The sequence below is a fragment of the Notolepis coatsorum genome (assembly GCF_963971535.1).
Source record: "Notolepis coatsorum genome assembly, chromosome: 14".
Taxonomy (NCBI): Eukaryota; Metazoa; Chordata; class Actinopteri; order Aulopiformes; family Paralepididae; genus Notolepis; species Notolepis coatsorum.
Window position 1 is genome coordinate 68,109,169 of NC_140178.1, and position 21,914 is coordinate 68,131,082.

The 21,914-nt window shown below is 43.2% G+C and overlaps 1 protein-coding gene across 8 annotated transcripts in view; it reads left to right on the forward strand.

The window, feature by feature from the left end:
• sun1b (Sad1 and UNC84 domain containing 1b) overlaps nucleotides 1-21,914 on the forward strand; it is a 67,138-nt gene that overhangs the window by 25,132 nt on the left and 20,092 nt on the right. For all 8 annotated transcript variants that reach the window (XM_084329765.1, XM_084329768.1, XM_084329770.1 and 5 more), the window contains 5 exons: nucleotides 12,118-12,318; nucleotides 15,102-15,319; nucleotides 18,085-18,111; nucleotides 19,173-19,439; nucleotides 20,984-21,118. In XM_084329765.1, the coding sequence (XP_084185891.1) occupies nucleotides 12,118-12,318; nucleotides 15,102-15,319; nucleotides 18,085-18,111; nucleotides 19,173-19,439; nucleotides 20,984-21,118 (848 nt within the window). The remainder of the gene's footprint in view (nucleotides 1-12,117; nucleotides 12,319-15,101; nucleotides 15,320-18,084; nucleotides 18,112-19,172; nucleotides 19,440-20,983; nucleotides 21,119-21,914) is intronic.

Below are 21,914 nucleotides of genomic sequence, written 5' to 3' on the forward strand. Positions count from 1 at the left end.
CGGATATGTGGGCCGCCTCCGAGGTACTTGAAACTGTTCACTCTCTCAACCGGTGCCCCGTCGATGCTGAGGGGGCTGTAGTCCTTGACCCCCGACCTCCTGAAGTCCACAATCATCTCTTTTGTTTTGCTGACGTTCAGGGAGAGGCAGTTCTCCTGACACCACTGTGACAGGTTCTCTACCTCTTCCAGGTAGGCCCTTTCGTCGTTGGCAGAGATCAGGCCCACCACTACTGTGTCATCAGCAAATTTGATGATGGTGTTGTTGTTCCGCTGTGCTACGCAGTCATGTGTGTACAGGGAGTAGAGGAGGGGGCTCAGAACACAGCCCTGGGGGGCCCCTATGTTGAGCGTGATGGATGAGGAGGTGCAGTTGCCGGCTCTTACCACCTGGGGTCTGCCCGTCAGGAAGTCCAAGACCCACTGGCACAGGTCATAGTTCAAGCCCAGGTCCCTGAGCTTGGCTATGAGTTTGGAGGGGACTATGGTATTGAATGCTGAGCTGTAGTCGATGAACAGCATTCTCACATAGTTCCCCTGCCTCTTGTCCAGATGTGATGCTGCTGTGTGCAGCACATGGGCTATGGCGTCCTCCGTGGACCTGTTGGGGCGATATGCAAATTGCAGAGGGTCCAGGTTGATGGGGAGGGAGGAACAGATGTAGCCCTTCACTAGCTTCTCAAAGCACTTCATGGCTATGGAGGTGAGGGCTACAGGGCGGTAGTCGTTGAGGCAAGCGGGCGTAGATTTTTTGGGTACAGGGATGATGGTGGACTTCTTCAGACAGGTGGGGCTGACAGCCTGTTCCAAGGACAGGTTGAAGATGTCAGTGAATACCGGGGCCAGTTGGTCGGCACAGACTTTTAGGACGCGGCCGGGGATGCCGTCCGGTCCTGCTGCCTTCCTGATATTCACTTTTTTAAAGATCCGTCTCACCTCATGCTCTGTTACCCTGAACACTGAGTCTCCATCAGCAGACCCCCCCCCCCCCCCCCCATTGCCGTGGTTTGTAGGCTGGTGTTGTTATTCACAGCCTCAAACCTCGCATAGAAGGAATTGAGATCATTTGCTAAGGAGATGTCACTGTTCAGTTTGAGGGGGGTTCCTTTGTAGTCTGTCATTGTTCTGAGGCCCTGCCACATGCCTCTAGAGTCAGCCTGTTCAAACTGAAGTTCAACTTTATCCCTGTAACGCCGTTTTGCCTCTATTACTGCTCTCCTGACGTTGTATCTTGCCATCTTGTGTTCTTCCATGTTGCCTGTCACCAGCCCGGTGTTGTATGCTGATGTGCGCACTTTCAGAGCCTCACGGACGGATTTGTCTACCCAGGGCTTTTGATTTGGGTAGATTTTAATTTTGGTGGAGGGGATTGTTTCTTCTACCCGAGTACAGACATAGTCAATCACCGTTTCGGTGTATTCGTTAATATTGGCTGTGTTATCACGGAATACACTCCAGTCTGTACTTCCCAGTACAGCTTGGAGTGACTCCTCTGACGTCACGGCCCAACGCTTAACCTCTCGCGAGACCACCGGCGTTCGCTTGAGACTTTGTTTGTACTTTGGCAAAAGAAATATTGCAGCGTGATCGCTTTTACCGAATGGACTAAGAGCCTGTGACTTGTACCCATTCTTAAATTGCGAGTATACATGGTCTAATATGTTCTCGCCTCTGGTGGGACAGGTCACATGCTGATAGAAATTCGGCAGCACCTTTTTAAGACGCGCGCTGTTAAAATCACCCAGAACCAAAATGGCGGCGTCAACATTAGCTGCCTGGAGTTTGTTTACCTCGTCGTGAAGTTTTGAAAGTGCGACCCCAGTGTTCGCGTGTGGTGGAATGTACACTCCGATGAGGATGATGGACGTTAACTCTCTTGGGAGGAAGAAGGGTCGACATTTTATCGTGATAAACTCCAGGTCTGGGGAGCAGTGGTTAGACGGTTCCTTTGTGTTGCCTAAATCGCACCACTCCTTGTTTATCATGAAGGCAATGCCGCCTCCTCTCGTCTTTAGTGACTCTTCTGCCGTCCGGTCCTTGCGGAGAACGAAGAAGTGGTCTGCCGGTTCTATTGCGTGATTCGGGACATCTGGACTCAGCCAAGTTTCTGTGAAACAGAGGACGTTACAATCCCGAATGTCCCTCTGGAATTGGATCCGTGCTCTGATGTCATCCAGTTTATTTCCTATCGATTGCACATTGGCCAACAATATGCTGGGCAATGTGGTTCTGTGTCGTTTGGACCTCAGTCTGTTTCGGACCCCCGCTCTCTTTCCACGTCTTCGCGGCGGTTTCTCCTCCTGGTCTTGGCCATGATAACAAAGGATCTCGGCGGGCCATTTCTGCTGTTCAGCGATCCGATCCAGAGAGCAATCCAAACGGTAAGTTTTCCTTAATCCAATGTCAATGATTGACTGACGGTCATACACATATAATGCACCAACAGTTGGTGCAAATAAAACTCCTAATACTATAAAAATTAACAAAAGAAAGCACAGTCTCGACGGAGCGATCAGAAAGGCAGCCATCAGAGCAGCGCCAGTTCAGTTCTCACTTCTCACTGCGGCCAAGATGCAGCTTCATGTCGGCTTCACAGAAGCACAGTGGGGGGTCTTCTTTCCTTGCCAACCGGTCTTTGTGTTCATGTATCTCTGGCTTTAGGAACGTCCCATTTCCAACCGGACTGTGATACTCCGAGCGGCTCAGAGATGGTGGCTGTTGTGTTCTGAAATTAGCTAAGACGTGATAGCGGTTGGATCCGAATCCGATCCGAATGATCAACAATTGAATCCTTCAAGATACCATCAATCAATACAAATCGTCAGAAAGATTACTACAAGGAAGTAATGAGTACATATTCATAATGAACACTTTTTACAGGTCTATCAAGGCCTAAAGGTTAAAATTGCATCAAATACATGGCAGAGTGATTGAAGACTAACAATTTCCACCTGTGCCCAGGAAGTCCTGCCTCCTCTTTCTTCTCTATGAACTGACTGAGGTTCATGTGGCTTGGATGGCTTAGAGTAGACGACGGAGTACAGCAACTTGCAATGGGCCTGGTCTACAAGATGCACTACACCACTCAGGTACCCATGTACATGTCGAAATACTTACCAAAGGTCAGTGAATTCCATGACCACAACACCAGAGGGAGCTCCACAAATCATGTTCAACCCAGATTCGGCTCAAACAAGGGACTAAACACGTTTTGCAATTATGACACAATAATGTGGAACGCCCTACCACAGCCGTAAAATAATGTGAATCCCTACCCTCCTTCAAAACCGCTCTCGAGCACCTACGGGTGGCCGCAATTAGAAACTGGCCCCGGTAAATGTCCAAATCCCCCACCCACGAACCCCCTCCAATGTACAGTTTCTTCCCTTCGAATGTATATATTCTTTTATGATCTCTTTCTTAAACAGTACTGTATATTTGTATGTCTTGCATGTCATAAATGTCTTGATGAATTGAAAATGGAGGACCCTGATGTAAACAAGACGAAAGTCTTTTTCTAGTCTGCAGCAGTTGTTTTTATTGAGCCGTACAGTACTGTATTGTGCCCATTCTGCAATCTGTTAATAAAGTTTTCAATCAATTCAATGTCATTTACCAATGTTAGGCAAATGTTCTTGGTCACATGTCGCTATTAATTTGGAACCAAACATCCTATGCTAGTTTTGACGAGGAATAGGACCGGTACAATAATTGATTATTAAATTAAAGTGATTCCACCTCACTAGTATGGAGGGAAATCCCTTTTAAATATTCCCTTCACCTACTGTAGACTCATCATCTAACGGAGATAGAAAGTAGGAGAGCGGGATAGGAGAGAAAGAATGGAGATAAGAAAAAGACGGAGAGAGATCTAAACATTCCCAACACAGTTCATGCACAATTATCCTATTCTATTCTACTGAACATTGACAACAGACAGATTAACTCATAATAGACAAGATAGACAGATACATTTTATTATCAAACCAGACGAGTGGTGTTCCTCCAGGCATAGATCTATGGTGTTTTCCCCTCTAACCTGATCTAACACCCCCTGGTTATATAACTGTTCTTACTATTCGCCACCCCCACCCTTTATCTTGTCCCAAATGGTAATGGAATTTACGATGGGTAATTTACGGCCTTCCAAAGCTGGAGAAGAGAAACGCTTTACTCCGGGCTTTCTGTCTCTTTAATCTGGAGAAGAGAGACACTTTACTCCGGGCTTTATGCCTCTTTAATCTGGAGAAGAGAGACACTTTACTCTGGGCTTTCTGCCTCTTTAATCTGGAGAAGAGAGACACTTTACTCTGGGCTTTCTGTCTCTTTAATCTGGTGAAGAGAGACACTTTACTCTGGGCTTTCTGTCTCTTTAATCTGGTGAAGAGACACTTTACTCTGGGCTTTCTGTCTCTTTAATCTGGAGAAGAGAGACACTTTACTCTGGGCTTTCTGCCTCTTTAATCTGGAGAAGAGAGACACTTTACTCTGGGCTTTCTGCCTCTTTAATCTGGAGAAGAGAGACACTTTACTCTGGGCTTTCTGCCTCTTTAATCTCAGTGCATCATAGCAGCTTCCTCCGTTAGATAACCCTTCCCGTCTTCCACACACCAAAAATAACAAACTCTCATTACAAACTCACAGTGAATTCAAAATCAGCAATACATTAACACAATAAAAGGCCTATTTGCTGGAGAAATCAGCCCTTTTGGTGAAACTTATTGTTTATAAACTTAACCTTAACCTGTTTATAAACCCAACCCTTACCTTAGGCCTAACCTTGGGGCCAATCCCAATACCCCCCAGGGCTCTACGCTAACCTTTTTCACTAGGGGCACAGGTGCTCCTAAATGAAAAAATTTAGGAGCACACAAAGAAATTTAGGAGCACCCAAAAATATTTAGGAGCACAGTGAAAATATTTCAAGTAACAGTTTATTTTTATTTTTTTTAAATAAATGTATATTTGTACTGTGCGTGCATGTGTGTAAATTAGCTCTTGCTACAACCCTGCATGTTTACATTTTGTATTTTGCACTTGATGTTCATTAACATGTGCTGTCCCTATCAAATAAACTATCAAATCAAACTACTGCTACAAAAGGTTCAGTCACTTAACTTTAGCCCCTTTTATGCATACAATGCTTATGTTTTGGCTGTGTTGCTCTTCTAGAAAAATAATCCTTTCAGGGTTGCCTATTGAAATACTGTACACTTTCCTACTGTACACTTTCCTGATTAATTGAAAATGGGGGACCCTGATGTAAACAAGACGAAAGTCTTTCTCTGGTCTGCATCCCCTTAACAATTGTGTGTATTGAGCTGTACTGTATTGTACCCATTCTGCAATCTGTTAATAAAGTTTTCAATCAATCACACCTCCAGTACAGAAACATTGTTTGAGTTTGCTTGACAGTCGAGTCTGCCAATTACATCACATCGCTTGCACTCCGGCGCTGCAGCTGGACCCATTGCCCACCTCTGCTGTTGATAACGCTAGCCAAGTTATTATACACACAGATACACAGTGGGCCAGTGACTTTGGTGTAGGGGTGTAACAATGCATCGATCCTAAGGGGGAAATTCAACTGCATCGATTTGAAAATGTTAGAATAGATTATCGCAATTTTAATGTGTACACGTTATGTTATTGTCATGTCCGTTACAGCCAACACACCGACATACGCTACTGCATCAACGTTATGATTAACAAAGCAAGGCATTCGTTTTGTTGCATTAACGTTATATTACTATTGCTATCGATACATCTAGGTGTTCTAAAATCTATTGCTATTGGTAAGAGAGAGACTATAATAAGTTGGTGTCTCGGAAAACGAGAGCCCTGATCGCGGAGTTTCAGGAAGTAAACAAGCAAAACGAGAGCTTCCGAATCTTGGTCATTTGCTTTATTTCCCATGAAACCAGTCACTTCACTCTACTGTGATTGGACCGTTGGCTTGAGTGCAATGTGGGACTTGTAGTTTTTTAACGATCTCGCAGCGGAGGAAAAAAAAGACGAGAGAGGCTATAATCTGTATTCGCACAGCGTGCGCGTAATTGATTTTTACGGTTCGCATACAAATATTTTTAGGGGCATATGCGAGCAATTTGGTCGCACTGTAGAGCCCTGCCCCCCTCTTGCGTGTGTAGTGTAGAGTATTCCGATTATTTTGTGGATCAAGGGGTAGAGAGGTGTAGAAAAAAGGTAAAGGACGTACGTTTTGGTTTCCCTTTGAAATACACTGAATCGTGTGTGACTTTTTTTTACACCATTTCAAAGATGATTACACCTATATTTCCACTGCTCCAAATCAAGAAAAAATTATAGTTTGAAGTATCTTTTGATGGCGGACAGGGCGGACACGATGGTTTAACGATCAAATTCAGCTAAACTCATTCCAGGTTTGTTTTCTCCACGGCCAATTTTCTTTTTTATAATATTTTTTTTTTCTTTAAACTTAACCCTTACCTTAGTCTTAAACTTAACCTCACTGTTTATAAACATAACCCTTCCTTACCTTAACCCAACCATTAACCTTTTCACTGCCACACTACAGAAGGTTAACCCTTTACTAACGGTAACCGTCGGTAGTGTGATAGTAAAGGGTTAACCTTCTGTAGTGTGGCAGTGAAAGGGTTATCCTGCTGTTGTGTGGCAGTGAAAGGGTTAACATTCTGTGTATTGTCGCAGTGAAAGGGTTAACTGTTTGGTAGTGTGGTAGTGAAAGGGTTAACCTCAATGTTTATAAACCCAACCCTTACCCTAACATTAACCTCACTGTTTATAAACCTAACCCTTTGGTGGACGATGGTGACCGATGGTCTTGATGTTGTTGACGATGTCATGATATGGAGATGTTGTTGGACTGATATTGAATAATGTCATGTTGGTCTTGATCTTGACAGATTTTAGTGACACTCAGGCTATTCAGTTCCCACATACTGTACAGTAGTGTGGGAGGGCCATCATGTCCAATTTATACTTTGAACTTGTTAAAGGAAATGTAAGGACCCTTTTCTTCCTCAAGATAATTCTGTACTGAAGGCCTACATGTTGGACTAACTTTAAATTAGTAGTTGGATATTTATAAAACCAATAAACTGTACAAATTCCTAGCTATTCATAGTGTCCTCATGACTAGGGAGAGGGGGGGGGGGGGGGAGGGGGAGAGAGAGAAACCGTTCAGCATTGTCCGCCCTTATACCATAGTGATGTGGGCTACAGAGAGACCCATGTGGAAGAAGGCTCAAGAAGGCTGCATGATATACAGTGACTTACAGTCTCACCCCCCATGGTGTTCTGGGTCTCCTGGAAGTGTTCTAATGGTGTGCGTGGGCATATGCATGTGTATGCAGTACAGTGTTTGTATGCTAGAGATTTAGACAACGTAACTTTGTACGATCTGTTGACAGCTGCGTGATTTAAATGAAGAGCTGTTATGTAATGTCTGGGTGTGCCACGGAGAGAGAGTTTAGTTAATGCCCCAGTCTGAATGCTGGCTGTATACACACACAACACTGCTCTCACACACACCCTGCCCTGCCCACCAGTACTCCAATTTAGCCTCAGGTGCTGACTCGGTGGCATTAAATGCATGCTGCATCAATGTATACCGGGGTAACGGATGCACCAATACTGGTATTGGATATCGGTCCGATACCGGGTTAAATTGGATTATTATAATATACATCCGATACCAAGTAACACGTCTAACACCCCATTTGCTGCATTTTTGACACGTTAATGGAATAGAATAGGATGGAAAGCTTTATTGTCATTGTACCAATACAATGAAATTAGGAGCACTACTCCTGATCAGTGCAGTTAAAAACAAGGTAAACGGGACAACTACAATTCATATTCATCCCTCCATGCTACACATATCATTCCCTCCATACTAAACACATCACTCACACTAAACAAAAAGAAAAAGCTCTCTCTAATGGAGAAACATTCATTATATCTCAATAATCTTTGTCCAATGACTGACGATGAATGAATGACAATGATAGTCCATGTACTGGTCATTAAAAGGAATGGATCGGTACTCTGTCTCGGCTGATACCCAAAGCCCAGGTATTGGGACTGAAAAAGTCTAGATTGGTGCATCCCCAGTAGTAACAGATGAAACTGTAACAGTGCAGCCTCATTAACACTGCAGTGGTCCTGCAGCAGCACTGGTTGCTGTGTGTATGAGAGGATGTCGGCCGTGTCAATAATACCACATCTCTCGTTTGCATAAGATAAGATGAGATACGATAAGATATTCCTTTATTGATCCCCTTGGGAAAATTCAGGCATCATAGCAGCATGGGGGAGGGGCGGTACAGGTAGTAGAAGACATACAGGTCACAGAATTATAGTACAGTCAGTGGAGAAGTAAAAATAAAAATAGAATAAAAACAAAAAGGCAGTGTATACAATATAGTTAACTCTTACTCTGGACATGCGCATATGGGCAACAATGTGCGAGATGAGGGTATACATGCCCTCTGTTATTTTGCCCTACAATAAATATGGTTACAATATATAATCTAATAATAATCTAAATCTCATCTAATATATAATCTAAAGAAATTAAATGCTAAATAGTATAGTAGTGCATTGTTGCTGCACAAACTGGAAAAGTCCCTAGAGACTTGTGCAAATAACCTCCTTCACCTTTCAATCATCTGCTTTCAATATGGATCCCAAATATTTGGAGTGGAGGAGACGACCTCAGCTGTTCTCAATCCTCCACTGCACCACTGGAACGAGTTAGAATAGTTTCAGAAGTGCACGCGAGGACTCTGTCTGTGTTGAAGACAAGTGAAGACAAAACCCTGCATTTCCTGGATTTCTGAGTTTGACACAGACCTGCCACATGGTACGTCTAACTGGCTCTGCTGAAAGCTTGTGTTGACACAGTAACTGTGATGAAAGCCAGACACTCCTATATCCCTTGTTTGGCCAGACTGTGTTCTCTATGGGGCCTAGATGTACTCTCCACAGGGGCCAGGGTGACCTTGGCACTGCTGATAGTGGGACTGTGTCCCCCCCTAGGGGGTGGGTGTAAAGCTGCCCTCCCTCCATCTCCTGTCTGCCCACTTGTCCTGGCACAGTACCAGGCAGACGTAGGTATTATTAGGCTTTATTTCCGCGGGTAGACAGACATCGAGGCGGCATGGGTGAGTTGGATGCTGGGGGTAGAGCATACATAGTGACATGCTAGCCTAGGTAGGGTACTTGGGCCAATACGGAGACCAACATCATGATTACAAATTTTACAAATAATATAAATATTGTGAAATTTAATTCACTGGTATATTCTACAGTTGCATCACTATGACTAGTATTTAAAATATGTTTTTATAAGCAGATGATCTGCTTAATGAGGCTTCTAGGAGGAAAAGTTAAGAAGGACCAGGTGAGAAGAGAAGGTGAGGATGGGCTGTGAATGAATGGACTCGAATGTGCCAGAAATAGAAATAATGAATCCAACATGCATACATAAAGTATATAGAATAAATACAAATTATACTACCTTTTCATAGGAGTAGCCCATAAAATGACCCCCCCCCCCTCCCCACACAATGATCATCACGACGTAGGGTGGATGATTGAGATGATTCCACCACGGTACATACACACACACACACACACACCTGTTGAACGCTAAGCATAACCAACGGGTGTATGCAGATTCATGGACCGATGCATATTCCCTAATGGGGGGTCAATTCCACTCAGATACTATGGACAAAGGCATGGGCGCAGCCACTTCAACTGATCTGGTGTATGTGTGTGTGGCGGGGGGGGGGGGGGGGGGGCTCAGCCGGAGGCGGAGGAGGAAAGCCTGTAATTGGCTCTGGGTGGGATGATGATGTAATCCTAAAGTCTTACAGCCAGGAGGAGGACCAGAGATCAATATAAACAACACAGGCATATATTCTGTCCTGATGATGGTTGACTAGGGTCTGATGAGCGGTTGAAGCGCCCACTGCAAATCAAATCAAATGTATATTTAAGGCCCGACAACACATGGTAATGTCCCCATGGGCCGGACACGTCTTCTTTAAACAAGTCAAGAAGAAACATCACAATAAATTAAGAACAAAACACAATAAAGTCCAACATTTTTTTAATAAATGCAACACTCCCAGACATTACCTAACCCCACGCGAAGGTAAGGAAAAACTCACTAAAACCTAGCAATAGGAAAAGCTGCACTGCCTCCAAAGACTCTGTTGTGTACAATGTTGACCAGGGCAAGCCACGTGTTTGTGCTCCAGGACAAACAGTTCTTGTTTCTAGAGGGAAGACCTCTCTATCTCTGTGTCTATAGCAGGAAGTAGATAGATCAGCCTGTTTCCACTTCCCAGGCGGTGATAAGATGCTTCACTCCTCCTCCCGAGCCTCCCCCAGTCCTGCTCGTGTGTGGGCTTAGTTAGGCTTACGTTATGTCCCGATATGTGATCATCACACATGATGACCCCCGCGTGCGTACTGACTACTGAGTGACAAATGTTGTCAAATTCCAAGTAAAAAGAGGCCTGTATTGAGAAATATTTTAAACATCTAAGCAAAAAGAGACCTGGCGTTTGCTTGCTTGGTTGTTCTGAGTTTCTGTGAGAGTTAGACCTGTAATCATATAAAATCATGCCACCAATGATTTCTAGCATTATATGTGTGGATGGTCTGTAGGGACTGGAGGAGGGCATAATGTGATCTGTTTTAGAGGCATTGAGTCCAGCAATAGCTGCTCTGTTCCGTGTTCCGTGGGTAGGAATGTTGGCCATGGTACTTTGTGTTTACTCTGCCAAGGGGGGTGTGGCCATCATGACTCAGAGTTTCTCTAGCTTCACAGAAACTGTGCCAGTCGGTATTTACTCCAGCCAAGTTGTGTTTCCACTTTGCTGCTGTTTCCAAGTTCCAAAACTGTAGTATACTGGTCCCTCTGCATACTGCGGTAGACTGTATCTGACAGTATACTACTAGGGCTTTACAATTAATCGAGAAAAAAATCACGATCTTGATTCATAGACCTATGCGATCTCATTTCTAAATTATGACGATAAAAAAATTATATATTTATACATACCGGTAATACATTTTTTTTTAACTTTTTACTTTACTTTTTTAAATGATGATGAAAAATAAGAATCGTGTGAGAATCGTGATCTCAATTCTTAGAGAGAAAAATAGTGATTCACACTTTAGCAAGAATTGTGCAGCCCTATGTGACAGATACTGACTGTATCTCACAGTATACAGTGAGATACAGTCTACACTTACACTACACGGACTACACTTGAGAAACACTGTATTGCACATTGCATTTTACACACTGCTAAAATGTGCTCATTGCACATCACACAACATACTTTTTTTGGAACTGTACACAGCCTTTTTGTTATTTAAATGTTATATAGTAAAATATCTACATCCTGATCTGCAATGCACACCTTTTTAGAACTGTATATAGTCATCTTATTTTATTCTATGCTAAATTTATTGTATTGCACTGCACACTTTTTAGAACTGTATAGTAATTTTTATTTTAGTCATCTTATTTTGTTCTATGCTAAATGTATTGTATTTTTATTATTGGAAGCTGCTATGGTCGAGGGACCACAATAAATAGATTTTCACTCTTCTTGCTGTAAAGTACTGAAATAAGTGACAACAATAAAGGAATCTGAATCTACTATAATGATCTGAAGGGCATCCCAAAATGGGCCTCTCGTACACACACGCCCTAACTATTCGTCAGTTTTTCTTTCTCCAGTGATTTATGGAGTGAGTCACTTCCTGTCGAGCCTTTAGCCAGGAGCGGGAAACGGCAGCAGCACCACAGCTAGTGCACACGCTCTGGAAGGGCTGCCATTTTTGGTAGCTTTTGTTTACAAAAAAAAAAAAGTCTCCCTGGAGTTTGATTTGTTTTACGGTAACTCAATGTTGAGTTGAAAGTTGTTTTCCGGTCTTGTTGTGTTTTGAATTCTTCTCCAGTTTGATTTCCTCGCAGCAAAGAGAAGAGCCTCCCGCCCTGTGATTGAGTTGTGTACTTCCATTCACCACACCCCTCTCTCTCTCTCTCTCGCTCTCTCTCGCTCTCTCTCTCTCTCTCTCTCTCTCTCAGTTCCAGTTACTCGACAGCAGCTCTAGAGTTTGAGAAGGAGCACCAGATCGCTCCGGTCTTTGACTCTCCCAGGATGTCTCGACGGAGCCTGCGTCTGAAGGCCGGCACCGGTCTCTATGACAACGACAGCCTGGCTGATTCCTCCCAGAGCCTCATCAGCAGCAGCAGCTACACCACCAGCAGCGGTAGGAGAGAGACGAGGTAAGACTAGCAGTGACTGGACACACACACACACACACACACACACACACACACACACACACACACACACACACGCACACAATACTAGCAGTGACTGGACACACACACACACACACACAAGACTAGCAGTGACTGGACACACACACACACACACACACACACACACACAAGACTAGTAGTGACTGGACACACACACAAGACTAGCAGTGACTGGACACACACACACACACACACACACACACACACACACACACAAGACTAGTAGTGACTGGACACACACACAAGACTAGTAGTGACTGGACACACACACAAGACTATCAGTGACTGGACACACACACACAAGACTAGCAGTGACTGGAAACACACACACACACAAGACTAGCAGTGACTGGACAAACACACACAAGACTAGCAGTGACTGGACACACACACACACAAGACTAGCAGTGACTGGACAAACACACACAAGACTAGCAGTGACTGGACAAACACACACAAGACTAGCAGTGACTGGACAAACACACACAAGACTAGCAGTGACTGGACAAACACACACAAGACTAGCAGTGACTGGACAAACACACACAAGACTAGCAGTGACTGGACAAACGCACACAAGACTAGCAGTGACTGGACAAACACACACAAGACTAGCAGTGACTGGACACACACACACACAAGACTAGCAGTGACTGGACACACACAGTGACTGGACACATACACACAAGACTAGCAGTGACTGGACAGTGACACACACACACACACAAGACTAGTAGTGACTGGACACACACACACACAAGACTAGCAGTGACTCCATTTTGATGGACAAGCTAAAAGCAATTGGTTTTGATAGCTTATCAGTGAGCTGGATGCAATCCTACCTGGAGGGGAGAGAACAGATGGTAGAGGTAAACGGTACTCTATCCCCCCCCCCCTCACAGTGAGCTGTGGTGTTCCACAAGGAAGCATACTAGGACCGCTACTCTTCCTAATTTATGCAAATGACATGTCGTCAGCCTGTGACTGCAACTTGTTCCTGTTTGCGGACGACTCAGCCCTGCTGGTCTCTGACAAGAACAAGTTGCAGGTTGAAAAAATCCTCAGCTCGGAACTAGGCAAAATATGCATATGGCTCGCTGATAACAAACTATCATTACACATGGGCAAAACAGAGTCCATTCTCTTCGGTTCAAATAACAAACTCAGCAAGACCGACGGCTTCTTGGTTACAGTGGGTGACAATATTGTCACAAGGAAAGACGAAATTACCTACCTGGGTTCCATCCTAGAGGCAAATCTTTCCTGTGACAAAATGGCATCCAACGTAATAAAAAAAGTCAACCAACGAACTAGATTCTTGTACCGGATCTCCTCTCTGGTAAACAAGAATACCCTGAAGACTCTGGCAGGAGCACTCATCCAAGGGTACTATGACTATGCGTGCACCTCATGGTACCAAAGCACCTCAAAGGCGCTTAAAACAAAATTACAAACATCACAAAACAAACTGGTCAGACTACTACTTGACCTGAACCCCAGAACTCACCTCACCCCTGCCCACTTTGACAACCTAGGATGGCTTAGAGTAGACGACAGAGTACAGCAACTTGCAATGGGCCTGGTCTACAAGATACACTATACGACCGGGGTGCCCATGTACATGTCAAAATACTTCCCAAAGGTCAGTGAATACCACAACCACTACACCAGAGGAAGCTCAACAAATCATGTTAAACCCAGATTCGGCTCAAACAAGGGACTAAACACGTTTCGCAATTATGCCACAACAATGTGGAACGCCCTACCCAAAGCTGTAAAGGAATGTGAATCCCTGCCCACATTCAAAACCGCTCTTAAAGAGCACCTACGGGAGGCTGCAATTCGAAACTGGCCACCGTAAATGCCCAAAACCCCCACCACCTCCTAATAGACAGTCTCCTCCCCACCGCATGTATATATTCCCTCCCCGCCGTATGTATATTCCCCTCCCACCCACCCACCCCCTCCTAATGTACAGTCCCCTCCCCATCATATGTATATACTCTGTCAGGATCTAGGGGTTACAGTACTGTATATTTGAATACCGCTTATGTCACAAATGTATCAGTACATCATGTCTATATGAATTGAAAATGGGGGACCCTGATGGAAACAAGACAAACGTCTTTCTCAGGTCTGCATCCCCTTAACAATTGTATGTATTGAGCCGTACTGTATTGTACCCATTCTGCAATCTGTTAAATAAAGTTTTCATTCATTCATTCATTCACTGGACAAACACACACAATACTAGCAGTGACTGGACACACACAAGACTAGCAGTGACTGGACAAACACACAAGACTAGCAGTGACTGGACAAACACACAAGACTAGCAGTGACTGGACAAACACACAAGACTAGCAGTGACTGGACAAACACACAAGACTAGCAGTGACTGGACAAACACACACACACACAAGACTAGCAGTGACTGGACACACACACACACAAGACTAGCAGTGACTGGACACACACACACACACAAGACTAGCAGTGACTGGACACACACACACACAAGACTAGCAGTGACTGGACACACACACACAAGACTAGCAGTGACTGGACACACACACACACACACACACAAGACTAGCAGTGACTGGACACACACACACACACACACAAGACTAGCAGTGACTGGACACACACAGTGACTGGGCACACACACAAGACTAGCAGTGACTGGACACACACACACACTACATCTCCATATGACTCTTGTCTTGTCTGTCCTCTCCTAGGACGGTACGTAGCAGGAAGCAGCAGTCCAGCTCCCAGTCTCTGTCCCTGAGTCAGGTGGTCACGCCGACGAGGATGCTCTCCTTCTCCTCCACCAACACCCCCGTCAGCAGCGCTAGCGTCCAGCACGGCAGCAGCTCATCCATCCTGGACCAGGCCAGTCTGAGGCAACGCACCACCACCTCAACCACCACCACCACCACTGTTGCTGGACACTGTGGTCAGTAGCAGTGGGACTTACTTATTATTAGTGTATGTTATTCATGTAGCCTTGTTATATGTACATTTAACTCTAGGTGCTATAGAGAGAGATTCGTTTTTAGTGTTAATTTACTTAGATTAAAATGTAATTTCACGAGCCGCTTGTGACTGTAAGGATAGAGAGAAACGGGCTACTTCTGCCCTTGTCGTCTCGTCAACATGTGATCGCACCAGAATGCATTAAGTGATTAGTGATTGAGTGATTGATTACATGGGACCTGCTTTGCCAACAGATCTTCATAACCCCATTTTATACCATGGTCTAGGTGAATACTCTTTTCTGATTGGCCGGCAGGTGTGCGTTCAAAACCGTTGCACACGAAGTTTGCAATTGGCAATTAATTGCCAATAACTTTAATAACTTTTTCTCAGAAGTTGGTCCAACACTGGCTGCAAAGATTCCATTTAGTAACCATAGTCCCCTTCAGTTTATGAATCCTCCAAGCAATGACAGTTTTAACTTCTTGCCAGTTACAGAGGATGAGGTTCGGGAGATCTTGATCAACCTGGGGGACTCTTCTCCGGGTTATGATGGTATTGGAGGCAGATTACTGATATCCATTCAAGAATCCATTGTGAAGCCATTATGTCATATTTTTAATACATCACTGGAGAAGGGAATCGTCCCACTGGAACTTAAAATAGCTAAGATCATCCCTATTTATAAAGATGATGACCCAGCCGTCTTCAACCATTACAGACCTATATCCATCCTTCCTACCTTGTCAAAAATACTTGAAACGCTTGTCTATAAAAGATTAATTGAACATCTTAATAAGCACAATATTATTTACACTCACCAGTACGGGTTCAGAAAGAAACATGCAACATATATGGCAATAACACATCTAATTAATGAAATATACAAAGCTAAAGACAGAAAGGAAAACACTATAGGTATTTTTTTAGACTTATCAAAGGCATTTGATACAGTCAATCACAATATCCTCCTGCAGAAGCTCTCACATCTTGGAATAAAAAACAATGCACTGCTATGGTTCACCAGTTACCTTAAAGATAGACGTCAGTCTGTATCCTATAATGGGATAAATTCTCCTTTTCTTCCTTTACTTTGCGGTCTGCCCCAAGGTTCAATTATTGGGCCTTTGTTATTTTTGTTATATATCAATGACCTCCCTAACGTCTCAGACAGGCTGTCGAAAATTTTATTTGCAGATGACACATGTGTATTCTATTCACATAAAGATCCTGATACCATCATTAGGGTCATAAATGAAGAACTTAACAAACTATCAATTTGGTTTAAATGCAACAAATTATCACTAAACATTAAAAAAACGAATTTCATTTTTTTTGGTCTCAAATCTGTGATTTTTAACTCTTCATCTAAAGTTGTGATCAATGACATCCCCATAGCTAGGGTGTGTTTTACACGATTCCTTGGTGTTCTGCTTGATGAATCCCTATCATGGAAACCTCATATCACAGCCATAACTACAAAAATGGCCAAGAGTATTGGTATTCTTGGAAAAACACGTCACTTGCTGAGCACCGAGGTTGCCACAATGTTATATTACTCTATGGTTTACCCATATATCAATTACTGTAATTTAGTTTGGGGTAGTACGCATCAGACCAAACTTGAGCCCATATACCGTCTGCAGAAACAAGCTCTAAAAATAATCAGCTGTGTTCAACGAAGTCATTCTTCTCAGCCTCTATTCCATAAGTTAGGTATACTCAGTGTTTATCAAGTGAATCATCTTCAGACTGGTTTATTTGTGCATAGTTCTTTAAACAGAGCCCTTCCCCCTTTTTTTCATGACATGTTTGCCCACAATCACCAAATTCATAATTACCCCACACGTAGTTCCTGTTTGCTTAGACCACCCTTTTCCTGCACTTCCCAATCTCAGTTTTGTTTGCTCTACCGAGGGTCAAAGTTGTGGAACTCTTTGCCTCCACATATTTTGGAATTTTCTTTTCTGAAATTCAAAAGAGCACTGAAATCTCATCTCCTAGATCACCAATATTTCCCATATGGACTTCCTTTACAAACTGTGGTCTGATGGCTTGATGTATTTTGTTATTGTATTTTCGTTTTATTATATATTCTTCCTGTCATTGATTGTTTTCTCTATACCAGAAATCGTATGGCATGGGTGCCTACTTCGGTGTCTATGTAGGCCTGCTTGTGTGTGTTTGTTTGTTTAGGGGGGGGGGGGGGGATTTTATTTTATATTTTATATTTATCTTGATATAATGTAATTTTGCTTCCTGGTGAATGCCACATGCAAGCCCCTTGAGGGTTTTTAGGCAATTCTCCTACACATCCCTTGTGGACTATATTGTATTATATATGTAACTGTTTTTATATGTGTAAATAAACAAACAAAACAAACAACCTGATCAACTAGCGACTGGGAATACATTTTACATTATATTATATAAACAATATTTTATATTGTTGGCAAATGACTGTGGTATAAGTGGAATAATCAACTTGTAGGTGTGTGTTAAATGGTTTTAAGGTGTGTGTGTGTGTAAATAAAACATGTATAATTGCTATGTGTAAGGCCGGGATTGATTGATTGATTGATTGATTGATTGAATGAGACAACCAGGGCGATGATTAATGCATCAATGCATTTGAATTCCTCTGACCATTAATTGTATGGATGTCTCTGATGCCCCCAGTTGATTTTTTACTAATCATTGAGCTCTTAATGGCTGTCGATGACGGTGACTTTTATTTCTTTCCAGGGTCGGGTAACGATGCTGAACTCAAAGGTCAGTGCTAATGATTGTGTTTTCTAGAACTGAACTCTTGAGAACCATGCACATCAGTTTTAACTGAACCCTTGAGAACCATGCACGTCAGTTTTAACTGAACCCTTGAGAACCATGCACGTCAGTTTTAACTGAACCCTTGAGAACCATGCACGTCAGTTTTAACTGAACCCTTGAGAACCATGCACGTCAGTTTTAACTGAACCCTTGAGAACCATGCACGTCAGTTTTAACTGAACCCTTGAGAACCATGCACGTCAGTTTTAACTGAACCCTTGAGAACCATGCACGTCAGTTTTAATTGAACCCTTGAGAACCATGCACGTCAGTTTTAATTGAACCCTTGAGAACCATGCACGTCAGTTTTAACTGAACCCTTGAGAACCATGCACGTCAGTTTTAACTGAACCCTTGAGAACCATGCACATCAGTTTTAATTGAACCCTTGAGAACCATGCACTTCAGTTTTAATTGAACCCTTGAGAACCATGCACATCAGTTTTAATTGAACCCTTGAGAACCATGCACGTCGGTTTTAATTGAACCCTTGAGAACCATGCACGTCAGTTTTAACTGAACCCTTGAGAACCATGCACATCAGTTTTAACTGAACCCTTGAGAACCATGCACGTCAGTTTTAACTGAACCCTTGAGAACCATGCACATCAGTTTTAACTGAACCCTTGAGAACCATGCACGTCAGTTTTAACTGAACCCTTGAGAACCATGCAAGTCAGTTTTGGACTTATCTTTTTCTTCTAAAGTCAAATCACATCCCTTTTGGTATGTGAACACGATACATCTCCCAAATGTCCTCAACCTCTACTGTCTTATATAATTGCATGCAAACGTTGTATCTTGAGATAATTGGGTTAAAAAACATTGTTCATCTGAATGCTTTTAAATCGATTTCCTTTGGTTCCATCTGAAGGATTTGGTCCTTGCTATTTTGTGATGCATGACGATGACAAAGTAATGGCTTCACAAGGTATTTTTGTTGATCCCTTTTTCTGTCTGCACGTGTGTGTGTGTGTGTGTGTGTGTGTGTGGTGTGTGTGCAGCAACGAGTTCCAGGGTCAACCACGGTTCATCCGTCAACGGGGGCGTCAGCGTCAGCGCGGCCAAGTCCCACACCACAATCAACGGTTACATCTGCAAAGACTGCTCCATACACTCTCCCCGCACGGAGGCTCTCACTGCACACTCTTCATCCTCGTCATCGTCATCTCAGGCCGCTGCTTGCGCCCTCTCTGCCGCCTCCGCATTATCGGCGTCCTCCTCCTCCTCCAGCATATACTCCCGAGACAGGAGTCGAAGGAACAAGACAGGTGAGGTCTGAAGCCAGTCTGTGTTTATATAGACCACGACTGAAATGCCCACATGACGTCTTGTTTTTCCACTTGGTTTGATATTGTGTCTCTGTTCACCTGTACTTGGAACAGTCAAACCACCCAGACTGCTGCTTTATAATGAATTAGGGCTGTCCACAAATAAAACATTCTTAAGTCATCTAATAGTCATAGGATTTTGTCGATTTTATTGATTACTTCTACTTGTCCATTAGTCCATTTGGTTGACAAAGATTGTGTTTCCCACATTGTCCTCTTCAAATGAATGCAATCAGGCGGAAGACACTCCTTATATCTTGTACTCGTAAAACCAAAGCCTATCTTACAATATGTGATGCAAGAGATGTGCTTATCATTTTCCAAGAAATCACTCATTAACACATTGAGTGCCACGCCCCTTTGACCATATATGGCCGTTCCGTGACAGCACTGAAGTCAATGGGAGGTTGGGGAAATTTGCGAAGGCTTAAACTATATCTTAAATTATGGCTATGGGTCTAAAACACCCCTCGCTTATCAATGACTTGCTTGCAGTCAACATGTACGAAAAGGATTGTTTTTTCATTGGTACATTTCCGTTTTATACGTTTTGAATACGAGTATAGTTTTGGAGAGTTCTAGTAATTCCAGAGAAATTCCGCGATAATAGCTCTTTAGTGGAATACACAAAACACGTTGTCAATTTTCGGCTGATTTATGAATAGTTTTCAAATAAAAGCTACATTATCGATAGTATATGTGTACTTATGCACGCTAGAGAAGCGGGCTGAAAATTATCCATGACCTGGTCAGCGCTAAAGTCATACACACACACAGACACGCTGCGATGGCTGAGAAAAAAACATCTGATTAACCCAATACTGGTAAAATAGAGTCCTTACCTCACATCAGATGTTCTGTAAAAAGATGAATCCAATTCCTGATCGCCATTCCAAATATTGATCGCGTTTATTGATCCAACGTTATAGTCCGAAACACATAATCGACGCTGCTCTGAGGGTCCTCAGTCAATCTGGTAACACGATACTGCTTGCCCGAGATGGGAAAACCCCGGACCGTTTTTTTCTGATTCACAACCCCAGCCATGTGCATGCTGTGCATTACCATCCGGGAGACGATATGCAGCGGTATTTGCCCTTTTCGAGCTCAGACCCATTCACAATGATAAGTATAAAAATTCACTAATCTCGTTGTTGGCACTCAATGTGTTAAGCATAAAAAAAATTCCTTTTTAAAATCGACATAAAATAGTCTTTGGCGACTGCAACCCTAATATATATATATATATATATATATATATATATATATATATATATATAATGACCATTTAGTCAACCAATTGACTATGAGAAGGCAACCTCTTGTACGAATCCCGAACTAGTCAAAACAAAATAACAAACCACCCCTTTGCTTGTTCCTCGGAATGCTTACATCGTGTCAGTGGTGAACGGTGGGTGTCTCTGCCACCTCTAGAGTTCTATTCTCTTTATCTCACTTTAACCAGGGATGGTGTTTCTCCCCAGGTGTCCTGGTGTCTGTGTCCAGCTCGTGTGTCCACTACAGTAAACGAGCCCTGGCCCCTGTAGTGTCCTTAGTCACCCTGCTCTTCAACAGTGTTCTCTGGCTGGGCAGCAAGGCCAGGAGCCCACCAGGAAGAGGTACATCACAGAGGCTGTCCTCCACTCGTCATCCATATCCTAATCTATCATCCTCTACCTCCCCCAACGCTTCTATCTGGCGTTCTCTCTCTTTCAGATGCATTTTTTCCCCCACAGTTTGCTCTCCAAAAATCCTGGATTCTCCATACAATCTCTTCCAGTCAGACAGTTTTCTCCCTGCTGGCTTCCTCTTCAGTACCATTCTCATCATCAGCCCTGATCTCTGTCTGTCTCTCTCTCCTGTCACCAGGCCCTGCCTGCCAGTCTGGCCTCTAACACAGGCTTCCCCCCACCTTTTGGCTCACTATGAAAACGGGGTCCCTTGGAGAAATGTCCTAATTTTACAAAGGAATAATTGCTGCAATAAGATTTGGCCTTTTATTTTTGACTTATAGATCACACATCAGTAGGCCTAGTCTACAATGTGAAAGACAAAATTAGCATGTTTAATTTTATATGTTGGGGTCACAGGAATTTTCCCCAACTGAATACGGGGTCACGTGTGGATAAAGGTCGGGCAACCCTGCTCTAAGCCATCTCTGTTGCCATCTCAGAATCGGAAATAACTTTATTGCCTAATAAGTAGTTTTCACATACAAGGAATTTGATTTGGTTGTTTTTGGTGCGACATTGATGGACAGACAATTGTGGTAGAATAAAAAATAAAAAGGTGGAATAAAATAAAATTGAATATAAACTAAATGAACATAGAAGCACAATAGAATATAATTATAAATGATGTGCTATTAGTGTGTACTTAAGATGGAGTGTGTGTGTGTGTGTGTGTGTGTTCTAT